This window comes from Sciurus vulgaris (genome assembly GCF_902686455.1).
Source record: "Sciurus vulgaris genome assembly, chromosome: 6".
NCBI lineage: Eukaryota > Metazoa > Chordata > Mammalia > Rodentia > Sciuridae > Sciurus > Sciurus vulgaris.
In genome coordinates this window covers 89864854-89890041 of record NC_136466.1, presented here as the reverse complement: position 1 = coordinate 89890041, position 25188 = coordinate 89864854, and the positions used below count along the sequence as shown (strand labels likewise).

The 25188-nt window shown below is 36.6% G+C and overlaps 1 protein-coding gene across 11 annotated transcripts in view; it reads left to right on the top strand.

The window, feature by feature from the left end:
• CAST (calpastatin) overlaps positions 1-25188 on the top strand; it is a 108870-nt gene that overhangs the window by 79588 nt on the left and 4094 nt on the right. For 10 of the 11 annotated variants that reach the window (XM_079145879.1, XM_079145875.1, XM_079145880.1 and 7 more), the window contains 14 exons: positions 1636-1719; positions 2720-2767; positions 3875-3970; positions 5576-5671; positions 8629-8730; positions 9250-9333; positions 11464-11508; positions 11683-11754; positions 15795-15893; positions 17974-18078; positions 19576-19668; positions 21962-22006; positions 22406-22498; positions 24734-24805. In XM_079145879.1, coding sequence (XP_079002005.1) covers positions 1636-1719; positions 2720-2767; positions 3875-3970; positions 5576-5671; positions 8629-8730; positions 9250-9333; positions 11464-11508; positions 11683-11754; positions 15795-15893; positions 17974-18078; positions 19576-19668; positions 21962-22006; positions 22406-22498; positions 24734-24805 — 1134 coding nt within the window. The remainder of the gene's footprint in view (positions 1-1635; positions 1720-2719; positions 2768-3874; positions 3971-5575; positions 5672-8628; positions 8731-9249; positions 9334-11463; positions 11509-11682; positions 11755-15794; positions 15894-17973; positions 18079-19575; positions 19669-21961; positions 22007-22405; positions 22499-24733; positions 24806-25188) is intronic. The other variant, XM_079145877.1, reaches the window with a different exon arrangement.

Below are 25188 nucleotides of genomic sequence, written 5' to 3'. Positions count from 1 at the left end.
GCTTAATTTTAAAAAATTAATCAAAGAACTAATCAATCAATGGAAATCTGAAATCAGAAGCTGGGATGTAGAAGGGGACACTGGAGTGAGTCAGAATTTGCTTAGTGAGTTTCCCTCTTGATTTGTGAATTTAATCCATGTCTTGATACAGATGTATATTATGACATATTATGGAATATTTTACTACTCACCAGAAGATTAAGCTGCAAATGGTATATCCTAGAATTTGGTCTACTTTACAGCTACACTTTTATTTCTAGTATAGTTAGTTGTTCATGGGTCAGTAATGATGTGATGTCTAGGTGTTATTTGTGTGTGTGTGTGTGTGTGTGTGTGTGTGTGTGTGTGTAAAGCAAAAATGTTCATTTTCTAAGATATTATGTTTCTATTTGTAAAATGTTTTTGACAGTCCTTCCTCTGTGATTCAAATCTCTCCTTATTGAATGTGACTGACATAGCTTGACTCACTCATGCTACAAACCCAACCTCATTTTTTTTCCAGAAAAAAAAAAAAACTATAAAATCTCTTGGCATTATCAGTGAAATTTAACAATGGCATTTTCTATTTTTTTTTAATTATTATTTTTTTATTTTTTACAGACTGCATTTTGATTCATTATACACACAGGGGTACATCATTTCGTTTCTATGGTTGTACATGATGTAGCTTCATACCATTCATGAAATCATACATGTATATAGGGTAACGATATCTGTCTCACTCCACCATTTTTCATACCCCCAATGTGGGGGAAAAGGCACACTTTTACATTGCTGGTAGAGTTGCAAATTGGTGCAACCACTCTGGAAAGCAGTGTGGAGAATCCTCAGAAAACATGGAATGGACCCACCTTTTGATCCAGTTATCCCACTCCTCAGTTTATACCCAAAGGACTTAAAATTAGCATACTACAGTAACATGGTCACATCAATGAATGGATAAAGATGAATGGATAAAGAGACTGTGGTATATATACACAATGGAATACTATTCAGCCATAAAGAAGAATGATATTGTGGCATTTGCAAATAAATGGGTGGAATTGGAGAATGTCTTGCTGAGTGAAATGAGCCAATCCCAAAGAACCAAGGGTCTTGGTGTTATTGAAGGAAGTCCTTTTAAAAAAATTAAAACCAATTATTCATTAATTGGCCAAGATTTGGGATTGGATGCTTCTCCCAATTTTAAATTTAGGCGTTTAGGATGAGAATTGGTTTGTTCCCTCTCTCCTCCTCGGACAACTGCCTCATTGAGTAAGACAGAGGTTATTAAAATAATTGCAGCTAACTTCAACACTGCACTTATTGTCCAAGGACTTTTATTTACTGTTCTCTAGTGGGCCTTACAAGTCAGGGAGCTACATAAGGATTACAGCAGCACAGTTTACAGCTGAAGAAGGCAGGCCAGAGAGAGGCTAGGTGGCTTCCTAAGGTCATGGAACCTGAGAGCAGAGCAGGGTGCCCCAGGATTCCTGGCTGTGTTGTTTTACTGTCACCCACACTGCCTTCTCATTGCTCCTCACCAGGGCTTGTGCTTTTATCTGCCTTGGTGCTCTGGTGAAGTACACAAAGCAGTGTCATCTCATTTTACAAGCATTATCCAGCTGCTTCTTTTTTTCTCTCCATTTTCATCAGACAAAAGCTAAAGAAGAAAAACAAGAGAAGTGTGGTGAGGATGACGAAACAGTCCCAACTGGATACCGATTAAAACCAGTCATGGTAAAATTTCAGCTGCAGTGCTAAAAATTAAAACAGCCATATACTCCTCCTGCTTTTGCATCTTATCCCAAAGTGTCCATACCCTTGACACCAAGCAAATGTATGCCCAAATTTAGATCTGGGCTCTGAAATCCCTGGACCCTTTCTCCTCAGCTCTCTGCAGTTAAACACCCCTCAAGGATGGGTTTTCCTTCCTGGTTTCCTAAGCAGGGACCATGTGTCAGTAAAAGTCCCATCAATTCAATTATTTCAGCTACTAACAGTGTTTGACACAGATCCTTAACCTTAAAGCCTAAGGGGCAATTGGGAATAATTTTTTCTCTAACTGCTATGTGAATAAAGCACCACAGATCTTCAAGTGGTAGATTTAAATTACAACTATTTAGCAGTATCCTTAGCATTAAGGTGGTTGTGTTGTTTTGGTCTGGGGTGAGGATGGTGGACTAACTCCTGTAATTACATTTGCAATTTATCTTTGGAAATCTTACATATAAATATAAGGTGGAAGATCATTGTGATTGTTATATGTCTTCACATGTGAAAAATTTCTCATTTTAAGAAATGTCATAAATTGCATAACCTCATATTCAAGAAACTAAATGATATTTATCATAGGAATGGTATCTACCTCTTTACCCTGGGTTGGAGAATTGAAAATTTTTAAAAAATTTCCATTAATGTAGTTGTACTTTTCTTACCAAAAGCCTTTTAAGATGATTATTACTCTTCCATTACCCTAATAGATAGCAATTTTTTTCAGTAACTTTTAAGGAAAAGTAAATGCACATCATATTTCATAATATTTGATATTTTGATTATTATAACTCAAGTCCTAACTGATACTATATAAAAAGTTAATAATCTAAAGCAAAAATTCACTCAAATATAAGAAAAAATAAACTTGCCCTTATATCCTGGAATTCTCAAAAACAAACTTAATGGGACATGAAAGCAAAATTTTCAATTTCATTTCCAGTGAAATTTTCATTTTCATTTATAGGATAAAGATGGAAAACCACTATTGCCAGAGTCTGAAGAAAAACCCAAGGTTGGAAAATAAGTCTTTTTTTTAATGCTTAAAAAACAACAGACATTTAAGTATAAAATAAGGTAATTTCAGCAGGTGTATTTCACTGTGAAGTCTTATATGACGTCCTAGTGTAGAGGAGGGGAACTGCTGAGGGGAACACTGACTGATACCTCCGACTCCTTTTCATATATTTTAATGATTATTTTCTGCATGAATTATTAGTAGACAATAAGCTTCTAGGAGATTTTCATTGAATATTAGGAGCTGATGCCAAAAGTGTTCTTAGATGAGTTTAAGTTGCATTTACTTTAGAATTTGATCTAGACACATCAAATTTCCCTATTCTATGTTGCCTTAAGTTGGTAGCAACCATCAGGTGTGTTTGTCCTGATAATCCTAATTAGCAACATTTATTAACCACTCACTTTGTGTTCAACACTGCATCTAATGCATTTTCATGGGTTTTTTGAGTCCTCACAGCATGAGGAGGTCAGTGTTACCATTTTCATTTGACGGTGAGGAGATGGACAGAGAGAGGGTTACAAGCCAGAACATGGCAAGTCTAAGACTGTGAGCTCAGGCTGTCCCTGCTGGGGCCCATCTTCTGAATGGCTGTCCTGCCGTCACAGGCTGCTGTTACTCAACATCTCCACATGCTCTAAACCAGTAATACCACAGCTCCTGAAACAACCAAGTTAGCCCAACTTTACTGCCAGAAATCCACATAGACATGGCAAAGGAGTATGTGCCCTGTTTCTCTGACTTAGGCAGAAAAGAAGTTACTAAGAAATAAGAATACAATAATCACATTTTAAAAATCTATCCAAGTCTTCATTGGGGAGAATGGGAAATTTTATTTGAACAAAATTCTTCTGAAATTGAAGTATCAGGAAAACTCTTGATTCAATAAACCATTAACACTTAGTTGTATTGAGCTATTCAGGGTTCCTTTGTTATATGATGACTTTTTCCTCTTATAGTGATAAACAAATCATGTGCTTTTGGTTTTAGATCCTAAAATGTAGTCTACTATGTGTTAGTCAGCAGAAAAATATTGCTCTATGAAAATGTGTTTTACAAAATAGAATTAATTGCTTCATATATACAATGTTCCTTATGTTACAGCCCCTCAGTGAATCAGAACTCATTGACGAACTTTCAGAAGATTTTGGCCGGTCTCAATCTAAAGAAAAACAATCAAAGCCAACTGAGAAAACAGAAGTATGTTTCTGAAAATATAAATCTCTGCTTTTGAGGGGTTTTATGTTTTGTTAATCTTAAAATATGTGAAATTAGAACGATTTTAGCACGATGGAGTGGATAAGCTCATTGTGCCATCTTTTTTACGTGCAGTTTTCTTCTTATCTTTTCCTAGATGTGTTTTCTTTACCCAAGCTAACCCTGATATTCTTGCAATTTAACACCCACAATTATTCCTTCAGGGATGCACTCAAATACACACTTTGATCCATTGACCAAGAGTTCTGTTTCTGTTTCTGTAACTTACCTAATGTTATCACCTCTCCCCTTAGATGGCTTTTTTTCCATTTTGCTTCCTGTCTATCCTGCCTGTCCATTAGAATTATTCTTTCTGCAACATATCTGTAGTCAAATCATATCCCTGCTCCCACTCACGAGCCTATAAAAGTTCCTACTGATGTATCGTCACCCCAGCTTCTTTCCCCATTTCCCCTCATCACTCGACAGTAAGTACATCTGTCTCTATGGATTTCCTCATTTGGTTCCTTCCATCTGGAATAGCCTTTCCTCCTAATTTTATATCAACTAAAGGGTCTTACTCATTCTTCTAAGACTCTGCTAAAACATGGCTTTAATCTCCTGCTTTCCCCTCCCTAAACCACACCATTCTTCCAACCTGTATGAAGGGTGTAATGTGGCAGGGGATTTACCATTCTTTTTTCATCCCTATTAAAGCATTTGTAACAAACAGGTTTTCAGCCGTATTGGTCCTTCTCCAACTCTTAACATTTAACCTGTAGTTTAAAACAGGAAGTTCCTAAAAAAAGAGATCATGCTCTAGAAATAGATTATCTGATGAGTACTTTGCATAGAGGATAGGCTTCCATAAATGCCTGGATTTGAAATTTGACTCCTATAATAAGATAGGATAATGATTCTCAAACTTTAGCAAACATTACCTGGAGGTTTATTAAAATACAGTTTATTAGCCTTTCCCTCCTAAAATTTCTGATTAGTACATTGGAGACCCAAGAATCTGCATTTCTATCAAGTTGCTTGATAGTACTGAGGCTGTTAGTCCAGTGACCACTCTGAGGTTACTATTACTCCCTGTACTTATATGTAACTATAGTTTGTAATGTGCCCTTAGATTTATATAAATACATCATTTTATATAAGATTACATTGTATTATATAATATGCATATTTTAGTCTTAGATATTGTGTGATGACAAACAATACAAATAATAGCAATAATCACTCAAGCTTGTTGAGTTCGCTGTTTCCATGTACTGTGGGTAGCACTTCACCTGTGTTATCTCATTCAAGCCTCATATCAACCCTTGAGATGTAGGCACTGTCATTGTTCTCATTTCACAGGTGTGAAAACTGAGTCTCAGAGAGGTTAAACAACCTACCTGAGGCAAGAGGTAAAGTGAAGTTGAAAATAATGATTGCTAAAGAGTTTTAACATGCCTTGATTACTTACTTCTCAAAAATCTTCAGGCATTCAAGAGAATCATGCTCACAACATATGATACCTCAATGTCCTATTGCTCCATCATTATTCAGTCTTATTAACCAGTTATTTCCAAAGTTAGTCAAAGGACCTGTTTCTTTCCCCAGAAAGCTAAGACTGCCACTCCCACCCCTGTGGCAGAGGCCGTGCCTCGGACCTCCATGTGCAGTATACAGTCAGCACCACCCAAGCCAGCTTCTATGGTGAGTGATTCCTTGGCACTGACGAGTCTCCTGAGATAGTTTTGCTTTGCTTCCTGTCACTCTCTGCTGTGCATTACCGTCATATCATGGTATTCTGGGAAAATAAAATCTGATATAGTTAGGCTATTGATTATTCTTTGGGCTTCAAGAAGGTGCTGAAAATTCAGGCTAGATTTAAATTTTTAATTGTTGCAGGTTGTGTTTTTGTTTCATCTTCTGAAATTATTTCTACTTCCTTGGCTAGTATGTATAGTCGTGCTTTCTCACTGTTTTGTGTCTTTTAAGCCTATTTGGAATTTGACAGATAGCCAGTACCACTTTTTTTATTGACCCAGGATGGAATAATTTTCAACAAAATCATTCTGACTTCTCCCCACTCTCTCAACCAGAGGAGAAGAGATTGACTCAATTCCTTTTCATTTCCTTTTTAATTTCTTGCCTCCTCCTCCTGCTCCAATTTTTGCATGAAGTGTGGTATTTAACTAATTGAGTCTGTTTCCTTTTGATTTTAGTGGGTTTTGTTTCCATTAGCTGATGATAGAATCTGATTCAGAGAATAGGGTCTCTTTTAGAGACTAAGTCAATCTATACTCTAAATAGCTAACTTGCATCACCAATGATGCCATTGTTCCAGATGCTTGGCAATAACATCTCATTGATTTTTTTTACAAGCACACTGTAAAGTCTATTCTGATCATCTTTATATAATAAATGAAAGAAACGGGGCTTTGGGTTGACCTTGAAAAACCCATCTAACATTTTAGAGCCTCAACTGAGATGAGATATGACCCTTGCTTTCAGCTGGGGTACAGTTTGATTATTCTTATATGGAAAAGGGCAGAGAAAATGTGGGTGAAAGAGCCCCTCTTCATGGGAGTTAGGAAAGACTTTCCAGTGAAGGGCAGGGTCACAAGGGAAGTGGGAGTAGCACCATTTTCCAGGGAGACCAGCCAGCAGAATAGATCTGCAGAAGCATGTGAATCCCCTGGTCTGCTTGGAATTTGCACATCTAGTTGTTTGAGAAAAGGGGGGTCTTGAAGAAAGTGAACAATCTCTTGGGTGCTGTGTACTAGCCATGTCCTGTCAGGGAAGTGCTTGGTGTCAACTACAAATCCCCATGTCCAGGGTCTCCCTCCTGCCTTATAAATGGGACTTGATTCCCCCAGATTTGGTTTTTGAGATTTCAGGGTGCACTGCAGCAGCTTATATATTGTCAGACCACAGTGGTAAGGACTAGGAGAGGAGGAGCAAATCCAGGAGAGTCCAGTGACCAGCCCTGGAAGTAGAGATGGTGATTGGAATCAAAAAGACAATAACCACATTCCAGGGCAGAGGTCTTATGACAAAACCTGAGCCATCTAACTCATGCACCAAGTGTAACTGCCAGGAAAGGCATTACAAGACTCAGTTCCTTTCCAGCTTGACCCTGACTGTAGAGTATTGAGCATTGAATTTTCAGTGAACAAAAAGGAGCAAAATCATCCCCTCCCCACAACCTCCTTTCCTGGGCCTCTACCCTATCAACTCAGGTCACAATTGCCAAGGTTACTGTCAGTGAGGCAGTTGGCATTTCTGGGATTGTGACACACTTGGGAGCTAGAAAGACTAGCAGGTGGAGTGTGATAAAAGTACAGAAGACTTAAGAAGGCATGAGGATTAGTGAGTAAAGGGGAGTCAACCAGCAGAAGGAAATGAATGTATGTCCAGGGTAATTCTTTGGTGTATAAAAAGAAAAATTTATTAAGGAAACTCAGAGACCTGAATTCTACTTCTGAATTTGACATGAAATACTACAAAAATGGACTTTGTAGTCCTTAGACCTGTTTCCAGTTTCCTTTGTTCCTAAGACCGCTTTTTTCCTAGTTTTACTGTTTCAGTAATTTGTTAAACCAGGTATTGGGAAAGGGTGCAGGTTTGGGAAGCAGTGATTTCCAAAGGTCCCAAAAGACTTAGTATGACAAACAGAAGTATATTGTGAGCAGGTGTCTCAGATAGGTACCAAGCCAGATTTCCTAGATGAGACTTGGGTACCAGTGCAACTTTAAGGAATTAACTGTAATCCAGTTTTCCCTTCCTGGGAGCGAAAATCTGTGAAATATCCAGCCACTAGATGGTGGCAAATCACTTTCCACTTGGTCTCCCTTTCGTCATTGGTGACTTGTAGCCCACTTGGGCAGAAAAACAATTTTTCTTATTTGCAATGACGATGGCAAGATTTATAAAACAGAAAGAAGGACTTTTTTTTTTTGTAATGTTCAAGTACTTTCTCAGTGTGAGATGAGAGATATTTACAATAAGAATAAACTCTGAGACTGTTCAACTCAAGGGCTTCCTTCCATGCCTTGCTTGACCAAGATCATCAGTAGAAAACTCTTGATATTGTAACTCAGTACCCACATGATGGGGAATGACAATTTAATGAATGGCACTTATTCCTATTATGTCTGAACCATTTGATTTTATAGTCTATTCATTAAAAATGTGAGTCCTGACCATAAAACATTCCACTGATTTTTGAGTCACCTAATGTACAAATCATAACCCATTATTTGGAAAAGTCAGAGCTGGTCTCTCTTTTAACTCAAACATAAGTTCCTCTTTTTTTTCCCTTTTTATCTTTTATGATCTGTGTTCATCTGTTCATTTTAAATACCAGCATGACCAGAGCTTATGACACCATGTGAGAGCACGTTTTGTTTTTGATTACTGGACCACAGGTAGACAGTTCTCATTGTGCTGCTCAGGTTAGTCAGTCATAGGCGGGGTCACCTCAACAGTCTGAAGTTTTCTAAATACTGATTCTAATTCAATTGATAACTGAAATTATTTTAAAAATAACATGTGCTTCTTATTTAGGCCTGAAATAAGGACTTGCCTTTCTGAATTGTTTGATGAGAGTCTGTTTTAAAAGAAAATCACTATCTATGTACTTAACATTTCCACCTATGTCCTTTTAGAAAGGCGTGGTGCCAGATGATGCTGTAGAAGCCTTGGCTGGTAGCCTGGGAAAAAGGGAAGCAGATCCAGAAGATGGAAAACCTGTGGTAGATAAAATCAAGGTAATAGCAGCTCAGATACTTCTAGAATGACTACCGTTGACCACACCCCCAATAAGTTAGTCATTTGGTTTCTTTAAAAAACATGTTATCTACAAAACATGTCCTACTGGCTTTCTCTATTGTTATACGTGTTCTGTCAAATAAACTAACCCAAGGATGCTCCAGTGTTGAACTTCTACTATGAATGGACAGCATGCACATGTCTAAGCTCTCTGAGTTGCACCTTTGCATTCCCAAAGCTGCATTCCCATTGCTGAGGACCCGTGTGAAGTGGCAGCTGCCTGCTGCTCCTTGCAACCTGTGCTCAACCCAGCAGCCTTGTGTGGTGGTGTTTGTACCTTCTAAACTTGGATGCAGTGTTAGATATTGGGTTGCTAAGGGAACTCTCCATGTGTGGCCATATATATACTGGAACCTAGTGACAGATTAGTTTCCCTCAAAGTTAGCCACACTATCCCAGGTATCCATTTCATAGGAAGAAGATATATTAACAATGCAAATGGTATGATTTTTATTTAGGAGAAAGCCAAAGAAGAAGATCGTGAAAAACTTGGTGAAAAAGAAGAAACTATTCCTCCTGATTATAGGTTAGAGGAGGTCAAGGTAAACAGGCTGGAATATTTTATTTTATTCATACTGAATTTCTTGTATGTAGTGAAGGGATGTGGAATAGGCCTGGAATATTAGGTTCTTGTTTTCTAATGTTTCAAACACTAACTGTATTAGTACACAGATATCGTGTTAGAAAACCAGAAATGAAGCTAAAATATTTCTAAGTGAAACTTTAAATCCTCCCTTAAGTAAAAAAAATCTAATGGCACTGCTACCCAAAGTTATCCTTTGCATACATGATTTATTGCAATGCATAAATACAGAAAACCTTAGGCAGATAAGAAAATCAGGATGAAGAGCAGATACTTCCTATGAGGAAAAATTTGTAACTCTAGGTTATAAGTAAAAAAACCGAGAACCTGTTTATTAAGTAAAGTGATAAATTGACTCATTTCTTTTATGTCAAAAGTACAGATTATACAGAATGAGCATCAGAGGGAAAGAACTCATTATGAATCTCCTAGATTAAGTGTGTTCACTTAAGCAGGCAGGTGCATAAACAAATGTCAGTCATCTTCATGACATACCACTACTTAAAAGAATATGCAACGAAACTATTAACAAATAAGGAAATCAAATTCATAGTCCTCATTCATCCACATGCATTAATGCATTTATTTAGCAAATCAGGAGCTATACTGAGTTCTCCCTGATTGAAAGTTTATTCTGGACACCTTTATGTTGCTGGCTTTCTGCATTTTGCAGTGCAACTGAAACCATGGTGTTTCAATTAATTTGGGCTCTTTTGTATATTGCTTTGCAAATTCTTAAAGAGCATCTTCAGAGCTACAGGTCTGCCTCACAAATCCCTATTCAGTAGAAGCTGGCCAGGTGCAGTTAACTTGCTTTGTATAGTAGTCACTGGGTAACTTTCTGCCTTCACGGAAATTTAGTAGCAGCGTTTAAGTGATGAGCTTTCCCCGACCACTCTATTCAGTGGTGGTTTCATTCTCTTCTGCACTTAACTCACACATTATTAGTTTCCTTCTTTATAACATTTCCAGGTGTTGGCCTGATCTCTTGTTTAAATACTATGCCTTTATTCATCCACCGTAATCACATCAGGTCTCTTCAGTGAGGGTCAGCTCCCTAAGGGCAGACCTCAAGTTTCCCCTTCCAGACATTTGATGATGGGGGTGATAGAAGATTGATTCAATTTGAGTGTGGAACAGAAGGGTCCCCAGGGTGGCAGGTATCACTTGGAACATTTATTACCTTCGCAGCTAAGGGATGGTAGATAATAAGCCCAGGTTCTACTTTGCCTCCTAATGGAAAAAGGGTCAGAAGGTGCAAGTGAACTGCAGAGGAAATGGAAAGGGATAAAGGAGTTTGTGTTTTTCATAAGAGAAGCAGATTATATCTCTAAACCATGGCACCTCACATTTTAAATATAAAATCTAAAATAAAACCCACCTTGAACAGTTTTTCAGGAGAAATCTTTGTATAGAACCTTGTGCTTTATTTGTGTGTGTGTGTGCATGGATAAATGGGATTTACCATTAATTTATAGATCCTCTTTTACCAAAGAACCCCAAATGCTCTATCAGTTTTTTCTTATTATTCAAAAGTGGCACTTGGAGTCATTTAAAGGATTGTATAATCTGAGCCTCAAGTTTTATAAATCTCACCCCAATCTAAACTCCCTGAGGATTGGTTGGGATTTGTACTATTTTTTAAAATGTATTCTCGGTGCTTAAGGCACATTATCAATGCTTGTTAGTTGTGTGCATGCTTTATGAAGTTAACCTGAATTTTCCAGGCAACCCCTGCAAAACCCACCCCCAGGTAGGCAAGAGACTTATTTGTTACTGTCCTGTACATCCCTGTCACAACCCCATTCATTATATTACATTGACTGTTCATGTGTTTTTCTCCTGTGCTAGTCTCTGGGCCTCTGGGGCCATAAGCCATGTGTAATCTGGTGCACAGACCCCATGCCTTGGAAATACCTAGTGCATGTGAGCTGACTGTTGGCATGAATTAATTAGAGTGTATTCTCTAGTGAGAGAATTTGTTTCCTGACGTGCCAAATCTAATTTAATGTGATCCCCTGTAATGTATTAGATTTCGTATTTGGGATAAAGTATGGAATGATTCAATGCCATGTTTTCCCCTGAATAGGATAAAGATGGAAAACCACTCCTGCCTAAAGAGCCTAAGGAACAGGTAAGCAAATCAGTTTTCTCTGAGTGTATCTGTCTGCTTTTGGGCCTGATTGGCAGTTTGGGAAGGGAAGAGCTTTCCTTTTAGTGAGGTGATCAGTGTGGAATAGTGACAGCCTTTTCAAAAGGAGGCAGGTGTCACTGGTGTTTGTTGATCCTCATTTCCTGGTTCTTGCAGCCCATGAGCGATGACTTCCTTCTCAATGCGTTGTCTGAAGACTTCTCTGGTGCCTCGAACATTTCCTCTCTTGTAAGTTTGAAACTTCTAGTTTATTTCTGGCAGAAATAAATGGAAACTTGTAACTTAGAATCTGACTTGGGAGCTGAGGAAACAATCACAACACAAAATTTATGGTCCTCAACCCACTATAACCATTAAAAATGTATTATACCCCAAAACATCATTCAGAACAGTGGATGATCAACAGTCTAACTAGTTAGACCAATGAGTATTTACTGTGTCAAGTATCTTTATGATAGAGAATTTAAATTTGGGTTTCTCCAAAATCACTTTCCAGACAACTTTACCTCTTATTTCTGTAATTTATGGTTTTCCAGATTGCCTCCTAAGGAAACTTAGCTCCATATGGAATGGATATTCTCTCAAAGGGAATGTTGCTGGACAAATTGGACAATGTTAGTAATGTCAAACAGGCTTCTCTACTGTAGGATTTTCATGACTTTTTATATGTGAACATATAAGTCTGTTAGAGTTCCCCAACTTAAGTAACTATGGCACCTGGTATATCTATTTACAGCTAACTCAGTTACTAAACCACTGACTGTATTGTTAGCAGTCAGTTAAAAAACAAATTAAGAAGCTCCTGTGTGGATGATGACAAAGAAAATGTATCAGTTGGAAAGCAGAAGACAAAATAAGGATTCCTTGGCATTGCCTAAAGTTCTGCTCTTGCTGAAGCAATAAGCCCTTTGAGGTTACTAGCTCCTCACAGTGCCCCTATGAGGAGTACCATGCCATGTGTCACCCCATCCCATGACCTTCCTCTCATCATGAGTGTAAGCAGAATGCATCACAGACAGATACCCCAGCCCTGACTTAGCAACTGTAAGATACAGGGAAGGTATCACGGGAGCAATATCCTGGGGATATGAAATCTCATCACAGTAATGCAGCACATAGGAGCCAGGTGTGGGAAACAGGCCCTTACTTCCTTTCAGCATACTATCATTATTAATACCATAGTCAGGGGTATTCCCCTGTAAGGAATTCAAAGATTTCAAAATTGTAACATTGGATTTATATGACCTCGCCACCCTAAGAAGTTTTCTAAGCAAAGACATGAATTGAGATAAAAAAAATCAGATAAACAAACTAGAAAACTATTTGGGGAACAGTCCCTAGAACTTTGAGGGAAATGTATCATATACTAGCTCATAGTATTCCAATGTACAATACTACTATATTTTTCATGTTCTTTGATAATAGTAAAACAGAACAGAAATAATTCTACTTTAAAATATTCCCCTAAGATGACTGAAATCAAGAAGTAAATTCAAAATAGACTATATTTAAAAAATCAAGAAGAGCCATGAGTGGTGACACATGCCTATAATCCCAGTAATCGAGGGGATCATGAGTTCAAAGTAAGCCTCAGCAATTTAAAAAAGCCCTCAGCAACTTAGCAAGACCCTGTTTCAAAATAAAGTATAAAAAGAGTTGGGGATGTAGCTCAGTGGTTAAGTACCCCTGGGTTTAATCCCCAGTACCAAGAAAAAAGAAAATAGAAAAAAATCAAGAAGACATTACAGATTAAAAACTTTGAGAAGCAACCACAGCTGTACCCAGATGTATTTATTGTCATAAATGTCTTTATCAATAACAGAGAAAGAAAAACTTGATAAACCAAGTGTTTGGTGAATTTTAAATTTAAGTTGCTAAAAGCTGTAGTAATGTAACCACCCAAAAGAAGACTTGGCAACCTAGGAGCAAAAGAAGCAAAGCACTCATGACAGCGGACAATGAGAGTAGTAGCCTGAGCGAGAGCTGGAAGCAGTTATTTCTTCTGAAAAAACGAATACATTACAAAACACCAGCAAATGTAAAAGAGGAGAAATGATCATGTAAATAGAATAAAATTTTTAAATGAGAACAAGGTAGCAATCAGCATTAGAAATCAACCCAATTATTGATAGTCCAAAGCCAATCACCAGTTGATTCTTATGGATGTCTAACATTCTATAATGCACTGGCAGGTATAAAAGAGGAAAATCATCTTAATAAAGCACAGTCCATTGTAAAAGTAAGAAATCCGTAAAAAGTAAAAGTAGCAGCTATCAGTACAAGAACTACACAAAATTATCAGGAAATACCACGTATAACAGTTTTCTAAGGAAATAATAAAAATACAAAATAGAACAATTCATGAAATTTGAACGAAGGAAAACTGAAGAAGAGATTAGAGCTGTCCCCCAACTTACCTCCTGCCAGAGCTTTAGAGATAATTCTTTTACATGTTTAACACTCAGGTAATTTCCAGGTGACAAATATGTCGTGAAAAAGATGGTGTTCTACATAGTTGCTTCTACAGGGATTATGGTCCAAATCTTAAAGCTTCACTGAATATAGCAATATCATGCAAAGGCACTTAAATCTGTAGGTATACAAAAAATTACTATAATAAACTATAACAAGATTTTTAAGTAGACACTAGCCTTTATCATACGTTAAGCATTCACCGGATGTGGTGGGGCATGCCTGTAATCCAAGCACCCCATGAGGCTTAGGCAGAAGGATTGCAAATTTGAGGCCAGCCTCAGCAATTTAGCAAGGCTCTAAGAAACTTAGCAAGATCCCATCTTAAAATAAGATATAGAAAGGGCTTTGAAACCAAGGGCACTTTACCATGGAGCCACACCCCAAGCCAATATATATATAAATGTTAAGCATTCATTCACTAGCAGAAAAATCATATAGAAACAATCAATTATGTTTATATAAAAGATATATTTGGAATTTCACCTACATTCATGTTTTAAGTACAAACCTTGAAAGGATAGGTAATTCCTTAATGTGTTAAACAGTATTTATTTCAAGAATCATATATTTAATACTAAACTGGTGACATTTCCCTTAAAAACAGAAACTATGAAAAATCAATTTTGTAGTCATTTCTGTATAATTTGGAGGAATAATTAATGACAGATATAAAAATAACAGACATGAAAAGGATCACTTGTGTATATTTGTAGCTATAGCTATTTGTATATAACACATTGATAGATGACATTATGTGTGCTGTGTATATAATTGGCAACAGATTAGAAATTAAAAGTACTATAAGATGTCAGAATTATGTAAAGAAAAAGAATTGAACAGAAAAATAAAGATGCAGAAATGGAAAACTGTATGTCTTAGACAGTTTATCTAAATATTCTTGAAGAATGTGTATGATTCCTTCAAGTCATTTTATGTGATTAATTTGTTATTAAAATAGCAATAAGGTACTTTCTGTAACTCAAATTATTCTAAAATATATTTGGAAAGTAAATGTATAAAAATATGGAAAACAAAAATATGGGAAACTTTTTTCCAGCATTTTTAAGGAAGATTAGTAGAACTAAACACAAGGATATGTTGTGCAGTAAAAATGTTTCTTATTTATGATTCAGAAAGTAAACATTGTTTAGGTCAGTGAATGAAAAGAAGTGGACATAAACGACAAACTTAGTATATTCTTTAAAATAAAGCGAGAAGAAATTATTTCAGAAAGTTTCTGGAATAATTTGTCATCTAAAATTCAGGAAAAATATTAAACTTCAACTTTGCACCATATATTGCAATATTGAAGCAACAGTTTTGCATCATATTACATGTATTGTAGCATCAGAAACACACTTGTTCATTGTTTTTAGCAACACAACTCCTAGCAACTTCTCAGAGGGCAATTGGGTAGAATAGAGCCAGCCCTATAAGAACTCACGTCTAAAGCTTATGTAAATCAATTTATTATCAAAAATTTGAAAACCTTTCAACAACCTAAGTATATGAAGTACATAAACAAACCACTGAACTCTTAAATCATTAGATTATTGAATAATTAATATTTAGAATAATAAATATGACTAGGAAATAGAAAATAGTATAAAATAAGGCTTTGGAGAAGGAAATAGAAAAAATTACTTTTAAGATTATGTGTTGTTCTGCATGTACTTGAATTAAGAGAAAGAACAGTTATAGAGCTATCTTAAAAGCTATATTTAAAGTGATGGCATTGTAGCCATAATTTTATATGCAACATATTACTGATAGAATTTTTCTTTCCATAAAAGAAATTTGAAGATGCTAAACTTTCTGCCGCCATCTCAGAAGTGGTTTCCAAAACCCCCGCTTCAGCCACCCACTTGGCAGGGCCCCCACCTGACACTTCGGTAAGCAACTTATTTTATTTGTTAGGTAAATATTTGTTCTACAAACAACAACAAGAAAGAAAATAGGATACCTGCTTAGAGCAAATGAAAATGGACAAGATTATTAGATTAGGCACTTACCATTTTAGAAAATCTTAGTCTGGTTATATTGGGAGATGGCAGAGAATATTTATGAAATGGTTAAATGAAATGATATAGGTGAAACTATTTTATTCACAGTAAGGAACTTAACATTATTGCTGCCTTACCATAATTGCAAGTACAATAATATATATTGTGTATATATTTTAATTACTAGATTTGAAAAATTCCTTAGCTTTCCTGATAATTGATTTTTTTTCCTTTATGAATTTTCTGGCACATGCTTAATTAATCTCAAGTTTATTTTATGAATTTTGCAGTATTACTTAATCTTAAGTTTATTTTATGAATTTTGCAGTATTTAAGCTTCTCAAAAAAAATTGCAAGTATGTCATGGAATAGCATTGTTTCTTTTCCTCTCAATTCACACCAGTAGAAATTTGTCATTTTCATGCTGTCAATAGGAAAACCTCAGCATCAATTTTGTTTTAATTATTTACAAGGTCTGAGACAAGGCCTAGGACCAAAGCTTTTCCAGACTTCCTTGATTAATTATCTGTACAATGCCAAATCATACATTATCCAGGGCACTTCAGAAGACAAAGGGTTGCCCCAAGCCAGGTCCCCATCTTCCCTCTTGGGAACAGTGCCTTCTTTGCTAGATGGAGATGAAGTTGCTGTGGTGAAGTCGGCTCTGTTGCCTTTTCTTTTGATGTAACTTCAAAGCTTACTTAGTGCTGGAGTCTCAGATTCTGATGGATTTTCATCCTGTAGGGTCAGTCTCAGGACCATCTGAAAATATGCAGAAGCACAGATGAGGAAGCCCAGACTGGAGCACTGGGTGTTCCACCATTAGCAGCTGCAATCCTGGGCTCTAATGAAGCACTTTAACTCAGTGTGTGTGTGTGTGTGTATGTGTGAACACATTCACAATGGCAGAGGTCCTTGTGTAACAGAATCAGTAATATCCGGAGCTGCTGAATGTATTTCAGTTAATAATACCTACTTAGGCCAGAGGTTGACTGAGGCTCTTAGGAAACAGTAATTAAAAACCTTTTGCCTTTCACAAATACTTTTTAGGATGATTCTTCACTTTTCCTATCAGAAAGTCTAGTTTTATTCAGTGTTTTATTTGAAAACATCTCTAAAACTAGGTTAAAAATATTTATTTAAATGAACATGTCTGGGTATCAAGGAGTCAACTAAACCATCATAATTCACCCAAGTTTTCTTTGCTGGGACATTGGACTATGACTGCAGTGTTACACACACTGAAAGCTTCTTGATAATACTTTTCACTTCTATGGGCTTCCTGAAGATAGCAAGATTCCCCAGCAGTGCAGAAGTTCTCCGAAGTCTTTCAAGACCCTTCATCCCTGATGTGGCAAAGAAGCCCTCTTTACTCTTGTGATACCAATTTGTCTCTGGGGTTTTGTGCTCCAGGAAGTACTGGGATGGTAACGTGGGCTGTATGACTTCCTGCATTTGGCCATGCTGTACTTCTTGAATGTACTTTCTATCTGGTTGTCATGTGTACCCATGACACTAGTGAAATACTCATTCTCTTGCAAAATCCTGCTTGCTAACCATCTGACATCTATGGATTGTCATATCCTTTTTTAAAAAATTATGTTTAATATCTAAATGAAAGGAAAGTGACTGATTCATTTATTTTTGAACCCTCTAGGTGACCTCTAGGTCACCTGTTGGGGTGCAGCCCCTAACACTGCCATTAAGACTTCCATAAATTGGTGGGTTTTCACCAGAATACTGGGTAGGGTGGGCACATGACCTTGATCCTCCAACCAGTCAAATTTACACGTTACTGCTGCCTTTCCCTTTCACTCCACACTTCTATGACAGTGTCTACTCCTTTGCCCCACCCAGTTTCTCTTCTAAGAAAACAGATCCACTCCTGAAAAGATGGGGCTCTTTGACTGACTTACCTCTGATACAGTTTGACTAAGGTATAACTAATTTAGAATTATTTACTTTTTAGCAAAGTGACAAAGAACTTGATGATGCCTTGGATAAACTTTCTGATAGTCTCGGGCAAAGGCAGCCTGATCCAGATGAGAACAAGCCAATGGAAGATAAAGTAAAGGTAAAAATACAATTATTCATGTAAGGTTTTCTAAAGCATATAATATCCCACCCTCCACAGAAAAGGAAAAAAAAAAAAAAAAAGCACTCCGGATGTTATATTAGTTGGCATAAGTGAACAGTTGACCAACTTGAATCTCATTGTTTTTCCTGCCCGGTAGTCTATGTGGCATTTCTTTATTTCTGCTCCAAGGATTATGTTTGTGGCAGAGACACTAAGACAGGAACATGTCCTACTTGTGAGACCAGACCTTGTAGTGATGTTTCCATCATTACACACAGCACAGCTCTACTTTCTTAATGCTGTTCTCTTCCTGCATCACCTTTTCCTGGTCTCACCTGCATCATGTGTAGGATGCCATACACATGATATGCACATGTGTGCACTTTTTAAGTGGACACATTCTGTACTAGTAGTGGCAGAGGTCACGTATTTGGCAGAGGTTTTCCCAGCAGCCCTCTCTGCATGTATAACTGAATCTGAAGTCAAACTCCAAATGAGAACACCTTGGGCGGAGTTCAGCACTATGCAGAGGCACAGTTAACTCCACATTTGATACACTAGGTACAAGCGCTTATTTATAGTTAGTGCACAATGCTTAACAATTCGTTTCAGCTTGGAACCACAAAGTAACTATCTGACTAGCCAAATCAATGTCACAAAGGTAGGGGCATTTCTACAATTGTCAGTCCATCACAGGAAAGTGATGTGAATTTATACTTGGAAAACAAAATTCTAATGATTCAGAAAATCATCTCTACTCCACTTGTGGGGAGGGTTCCAGAATCTGTACAGAGCCTAGCAGAGACCCCCAGGTGGGGATGCTAGACAGATACCGCTTCATACCACCAGGTGCTTCTCACCTGCAGCAGAGGCATCAGCACATCCATTCAGATTTTCTACGATCCTGCTCCTTCAGATTGGCTTAAAAATAGTTGAAAGTAGCTGGCATGGTGGCACATGCCTATAATTCCAGTGACTCAGGAGGAGGAGGCAGAAGGATCTCGAGTTCAAAACCAGCTTCAGCAAGTTAGCCAGGCACTAACTCTAAATAAAATACCAAAAAAAAAAAAAAAAAAAAAAGAGGCTGGGGATGTGGCTAACTGGTTAAGTGCTCCTGAGTTCATTTAACCACTGAGCTATAAATATGACCTCCTGACATGTCAATGTATTCTATTTGAAATTTGAACAAGAACAAACATATTTTATGCCCTTGGGTTTTTATCTCCTAATGTGCTTCCTGAAGATAATTATTTAATCTTTTATTCCAATTTAAAATATAAGTGGAAAATTCAGACATAGGTTGACATATAGAAACATATGGATTCACATTTTTTCACCAACTGTTGTCAACCATTTTGTTGTTTTGTTGCTTAAAAAATAAACAGAGACCATATGTTTTGCCTCAGAAAAGTACAACAAATACTGCAGCATAGAATGTATTTTTCTAAGAGAAGGAGGAAATGAGTAGTCATTATATCTGTTCAATGTTTATAGGAAAGAGCTAAAGCTGAACACAGAGACAAGCTGGGGGAAAGAGATGACACTATCCCACCTGAATATAGACACCTCCTGGACAACGATGGGAAGGTAAACTGAGGCAAATGGCAAGATTGGGTTTATGCTACAATGCTTTATAAATTCAAATATTTATTTTTAAAATACATTTTTACTTGTTCTAATTAGTTATGACAGTAGAATGCATTTTTTAGACTTACATAAACTTTCATTTTATCAACTTTTACATAACAGACAAGGTGTAGACAGTTCTAGATGAATACATATACCTCGTCACATATATTTTGGGTGTCAATAATACTGTTATAACATAAATAACAGCTGTTTGTTTACCAGTTAGAAAGTAATCATTTAAGACTTTAAAACAGGTACAAACCCTAATTCCTGTAAAACTTAGTTTCCCCAGGAATAAAACCTAACAAATACAAGGAAATTATTGATAGATAAGAGCAGATCAATGCTTTAGTCTTTGCTTCAAATCAGTACATTAAAGTTCAAATAACTTTAACTGACTGTGCTAATTATAACCAATTTAATCACAAACACAGACTTTTTGAGATTTACCTTCCACAAACCTTCTGCAACATGCTTAAATATTTACAAATTTGCATCCTTAGTTTTGTCCTCTTTCATCTTGGATTTTAGCACAAGAATATTACTTTACCAGACAAAATACTTCTCATCAAGCAACATCTCTTTTACCTTCTAATTTTCCATACTCACATATTTCCATAACTATAAATTTCTTTTATTTTTTTAAGTTTCAGACCCTTTTATTTTTTTTTAGTTTGAATATCATATATATCTTCATATATATATTTCTATATGTTGTATACATTCATATACATATGAACATACCCTAATGGCAACCAAATCCCTGCCCATGCATTTTCATATCTATTGTTACATAATCATAAACTATAACTAAAACAAATTGTGAACATTCATCACAAAAGAAAAAATAAGTATATACAAATTTATATCAATTTAAAATTTTTAAAAATCTTCCCATTCATAAACATATTGTACGTTCATATGCATATTGACTGCATGACCAATGTGATCCTACAATATGTATAATCAGAAAAATGGGAGATTACACTCCATTTATGTATGATCTATCAAAATGTATAAATGCATTCTACTGTCATGTACAACAAATTAGAATCAAAAAATGTATCATGACTTAACACTTTTAATGTGTCTCCAGAGGTGACAAGCAGCCTGTCCAGAATTCTGTTAATATTTATTTGAGCCACTATCATTTAGTATTTATATGCTGAGCCCTATGGTACAAACAGAATTGAATAATGGTCATCATTATTCAAATTTACACAGAATTATTATTCTTCTAAGAAAAGGCTATTAAAATGACCAAGACAATGATATTTCAAAGGAATCAGTCTCTTCTTAAGGAGAACAGAAAGGGAGCTATTGCTGGAATAATTAATAAATAAATAAGGTACCTTCAATGCCTGGGTCTCCCTTCTTTCCCTGTATCTTCAGCACTGTTGAGCACAGGCAAGACCACATTCTCAATTGCAGACTTGTTTCCCTGTCAAGGAGTCAGCCCCTGGCCTTTTGTCCCTAACAAAGGCCAGTGTTTCCAGGTCAACCCAACCTGTACCACCCTTCCTCTTTGGCTCCTACTGCAGGGTTAATTAAAAGATAAATAACCCTTTCCGGGCCTGTCCATCAAATAAAAACAAGGAAGTCTAAGTTATACACTGCTCTTTCTGTAATGATTCATATGGAGGGGAAGATGGCTTTCTGGTTGAAGTAGTGCTGTCAGCTTCTGTACCTCCTGTGACAGGAATCAATTCTCCCTGCTTGCATTGCATGTTCTTCAGGATGACAGTTCTGCAGCCTGCGGGAACCCATCCTGTTTTGACAGTACCACCTTCCCCTGCTTGTAATCTTTGGGAAATGTATTATTTAATGCTCCTGTCTTGAAGATGGAAAATTCCACATAAGTTAGTTGTATGTGTAATCCTTTCTAAAAATAACTTTCAAATCCTTTCCAGGTGTAATAAGCTTTAGTAAGACATTTAAAGCACAAGGTTCCTTTCTGTAACATTTTAAGTAGAATTACAAATTATAGTACATGACTGCAGAGAGTTCTTAAATGGGATTTGTGTCACTTGCAGGACTACTCTTACATTTTCCTCAGGCCTACTGAAATGGTTTCAAAGGTGAATCAAGCTGGTAGAGAAATGGTAGGGACCCAGGTTAGCAGTTATTGCAAACCCTGGACTCCATTTTTCTGATTCAAGTCATTGAATAACAAATTCTAGAAATACTAAATATGCTGAAGTAAACCTCTACAAAGATCTGTGTTTAACCAATAGTCTGTCTTGTTTGTAAGGACAAACCAGAGAAGCCACCTACAAAGAAATCAAAGGAATTAAAGGTAAATACTATGGTAGCATATTTCCATTAATTTCTTTTGATTCTAATTATAGCTTTATTTTGTATTTAAAAAATAAAATTTATTGGATGTTTACCTTGTGCTTGGTACTATGCCAAGCACTTAAGTATATAAGTGTGTGTATATTCATCTCATTTTTGTTCTTCACAAAAGTTCTTTAAAATAGAAAGTACCACTTTCCAGGTGAAAAAAACTTAAAGAAAATTAAAATGCCAAGATTTTCATGTTATACTCTTACATTTACAAAATAGCGTTGTTAGGAAAATAATGTCAACAAATTTTTTTCTTAATTAAATAACATTTGTTCTTAAATGATGAGGTACCATAGAACATTTTGCGGTTGTGCTTCTTCACTGATGGTTATTCCTGTTGATATTTCAGAAGCCTACAGATGACCAAGACCCCATTGATGCCCTTTCAGGAGACTTGGACAGTTGTCCCTCAACTGAAGAAACCTCCCAGAACACCACAAAGGTAGTGTGCTTTTTCATACTGACTTGCTTTGAAATATGTGAATGCGTGTGTACGTATATGTAATTTTTAAACTGTAGAATGAATGATGTTATAGAAAAACCTCAAATAGAGAAAATAAATATTTAATTGTACTATCCTACAAATATTACTATTCAGTATAAATTTTCTTTGTTTTTTTCTAATATGTTTATTTTATAAAGTTAACTTCTAGTCCTCTTATAATACATTGTTTAACATTACTTCATCAGTGTTTTCCACATTGCTTTATAATTTCCAAAGCCATCATCTTTTTACTGACACACTGTGTCACAGTGTGACAATAATGCTACCTGTGTTCCTTTAATGTGAGCATAGCCCCTATTTTGTCAGGTCCCCTCTTGTTCATTTGCTCTCTGGAGTTTCCTCTCCTTCTCTGACAGCCCTGTTGGTTGACTCCTCCTCACCCCTCGTGCCTGGCTTAAGTATCAATTCCTTCAGGAAGACCTCTTGCCCTCCTCCCTTCCCAGGCCAAGCTAAGGAGCCTCTCACCCTGCTGTCCCTGTGTTCTGGTCACCTGTCATGCCACTGGGCTGTGCACTGTTCACAGTGGTGCTGGGTCTGTGACCTCTGTGCTCAGCAGTAGCAAATCGCCTGGTCCTTAGCAGATTCTCAAAATGTGATTAAAAGTGAATGACAAACTAATGTCTAATTCAACAAGTGTGAGGCTCTGTACATATAAACCACCGCCCCCCTTAAATCTCTTAGAAATGAATGCCTTAGCTACTATTTTCAGATCAATGAATCCTGCAGATCATAGGTTTACCATTGCTTTGGTTGTTACTAATCATAGCTTTCAATCACTGCATTGTCAGTCTTTCTGTATCAGGTGATTTAATTTCTAGACCTCCTCAGAATCCTATTTCACTCTTGGAAACTCCTAAGTAGTATCTTTTTATGGTAAATGGACTTTATTTTCATATGTCACCTACCACAGCTCTACAGTTACTTGCATTGTTAAATTTCTCTGTTAACACTGGCAACAGTGTCTTTTGATTACAAAAGCCAGTTCAAAAACAGCTCTGAATTTTGGAAGTTTGGTTTCATTTTTGGTGTGTGTGTGTGTTTTATGTACAGTTCATTTTGTTTGTTTTTAATAAACTGTTTTTGTGTATATTTGAGATTTACATAATGTTACAGGATCCATAAAGATAGTGAAACAGATTACATATCTCTCATCTCACATACATTATGTGACAAGCAGCTGAAATCTACTTAACAAAAGTTTCTTATACAATTAGTTTTATAACTTTATCATCATAACGTGCATTAGATCTCTAGACTTGTTCACCCTACTTTGCTATTTTGTATCCTTTGACACACATCTCATTTCTTGTCCTCCGTTCCTGCCCCACCTATGGTGACCACTATTCATTCTCTCTGTGTATTTAAGCTCTTTTTTTTTTTAATCAACATGAGATCATGCAATAATTTACTTTCTGTGTCTGGCATACTTCACTTGGCATTGTCCTCCAGGCATATCCATGCTGTAGTAAATAGCAGGCTCCCCTTTTCTAAGACTGAGTAATATTCCATTGAGTATATATTTGACATTTTCTATATTTATTTCTTATTTCTTATTATTTATTTATTTATTTCAGTTATCTAAGTATATTTAGGTTAACTACATATCTTGGCTATTGTAAGTGATACTACAATGAATATGGCAGTGCAGATATTTTTTTAAGGTGATAATTTCATTTCCTTTGAGTCTGTACTGGGAAGAGGGATTGCTGGGATATGATAGTTCTGTTTTCAATTTTTTTTAGGAACCTCCACACTGTTTTCCTTAATATTTGAACCAATCTATATTCCCACCATCAGTGTATGTACTCAGATTCTCTTTACACCACACCCTTGAAAAAACACTTGTTCTTCTCTCTTGTCTTTTTGAGGATGGACAAGTTCCATCTTGATCAGATCAATTGTATGTGAGTCACATACCATGGAAATCCCCAGATCCTCCATACGACTCACACTTCACACCTTATTTTTAATCTTTTTGCCTCCTGCCTTAAACACGTCCATGTACATTCCCCAGTGATTTAAAAACTCATGACTAAAACACCTGTTATTAATTAAATTGGGGATTTATAAGTTTCTTGGAAAAATAATGTAGGTTAATTTGGTTATAGCCAGGATTTAGTTGCTAGGCGGATTGATGACAGCAATAGCCTCATTACATTTCCTTTGCTTTAGGATAAGAAGAAGAAGGCGGCTTCCAGCTCCAAATCACCCAAAAATGGAGATAAAGCAAAGGATTCAGCAAAGGTAAACATGAGGAGTTAATATGGTAAACATTAGTTTAGCATTTACATGGAAGTGGGATTTATCCTGGTAGTAATTTAGTTTCTTATTGAAAGTCAACTTTTTGTTGCTGTGACCAAAATCCTCTGACAAGAAAAATTTAGAGGAAAGAAAAGTTTATTTTACATTCACAGTTTCAGAGGTTCAGTCCGTGGAAAGGAGAGGGAGAAGGAGAAGGTGAGGGAGAGGGAAAGGGAGAGGGGCAGGGGGGAGTAGGAGGGAGAGGGAGGAATGGGGGAGAGGGAAGGGAGAAACATGGATCCAGGGACAAAATAAAATCCCCAAGGGCACACCCTTAGTGACCTACTACTTCTGTCTATACCCCACCTGCCTATAGTTACGACCCA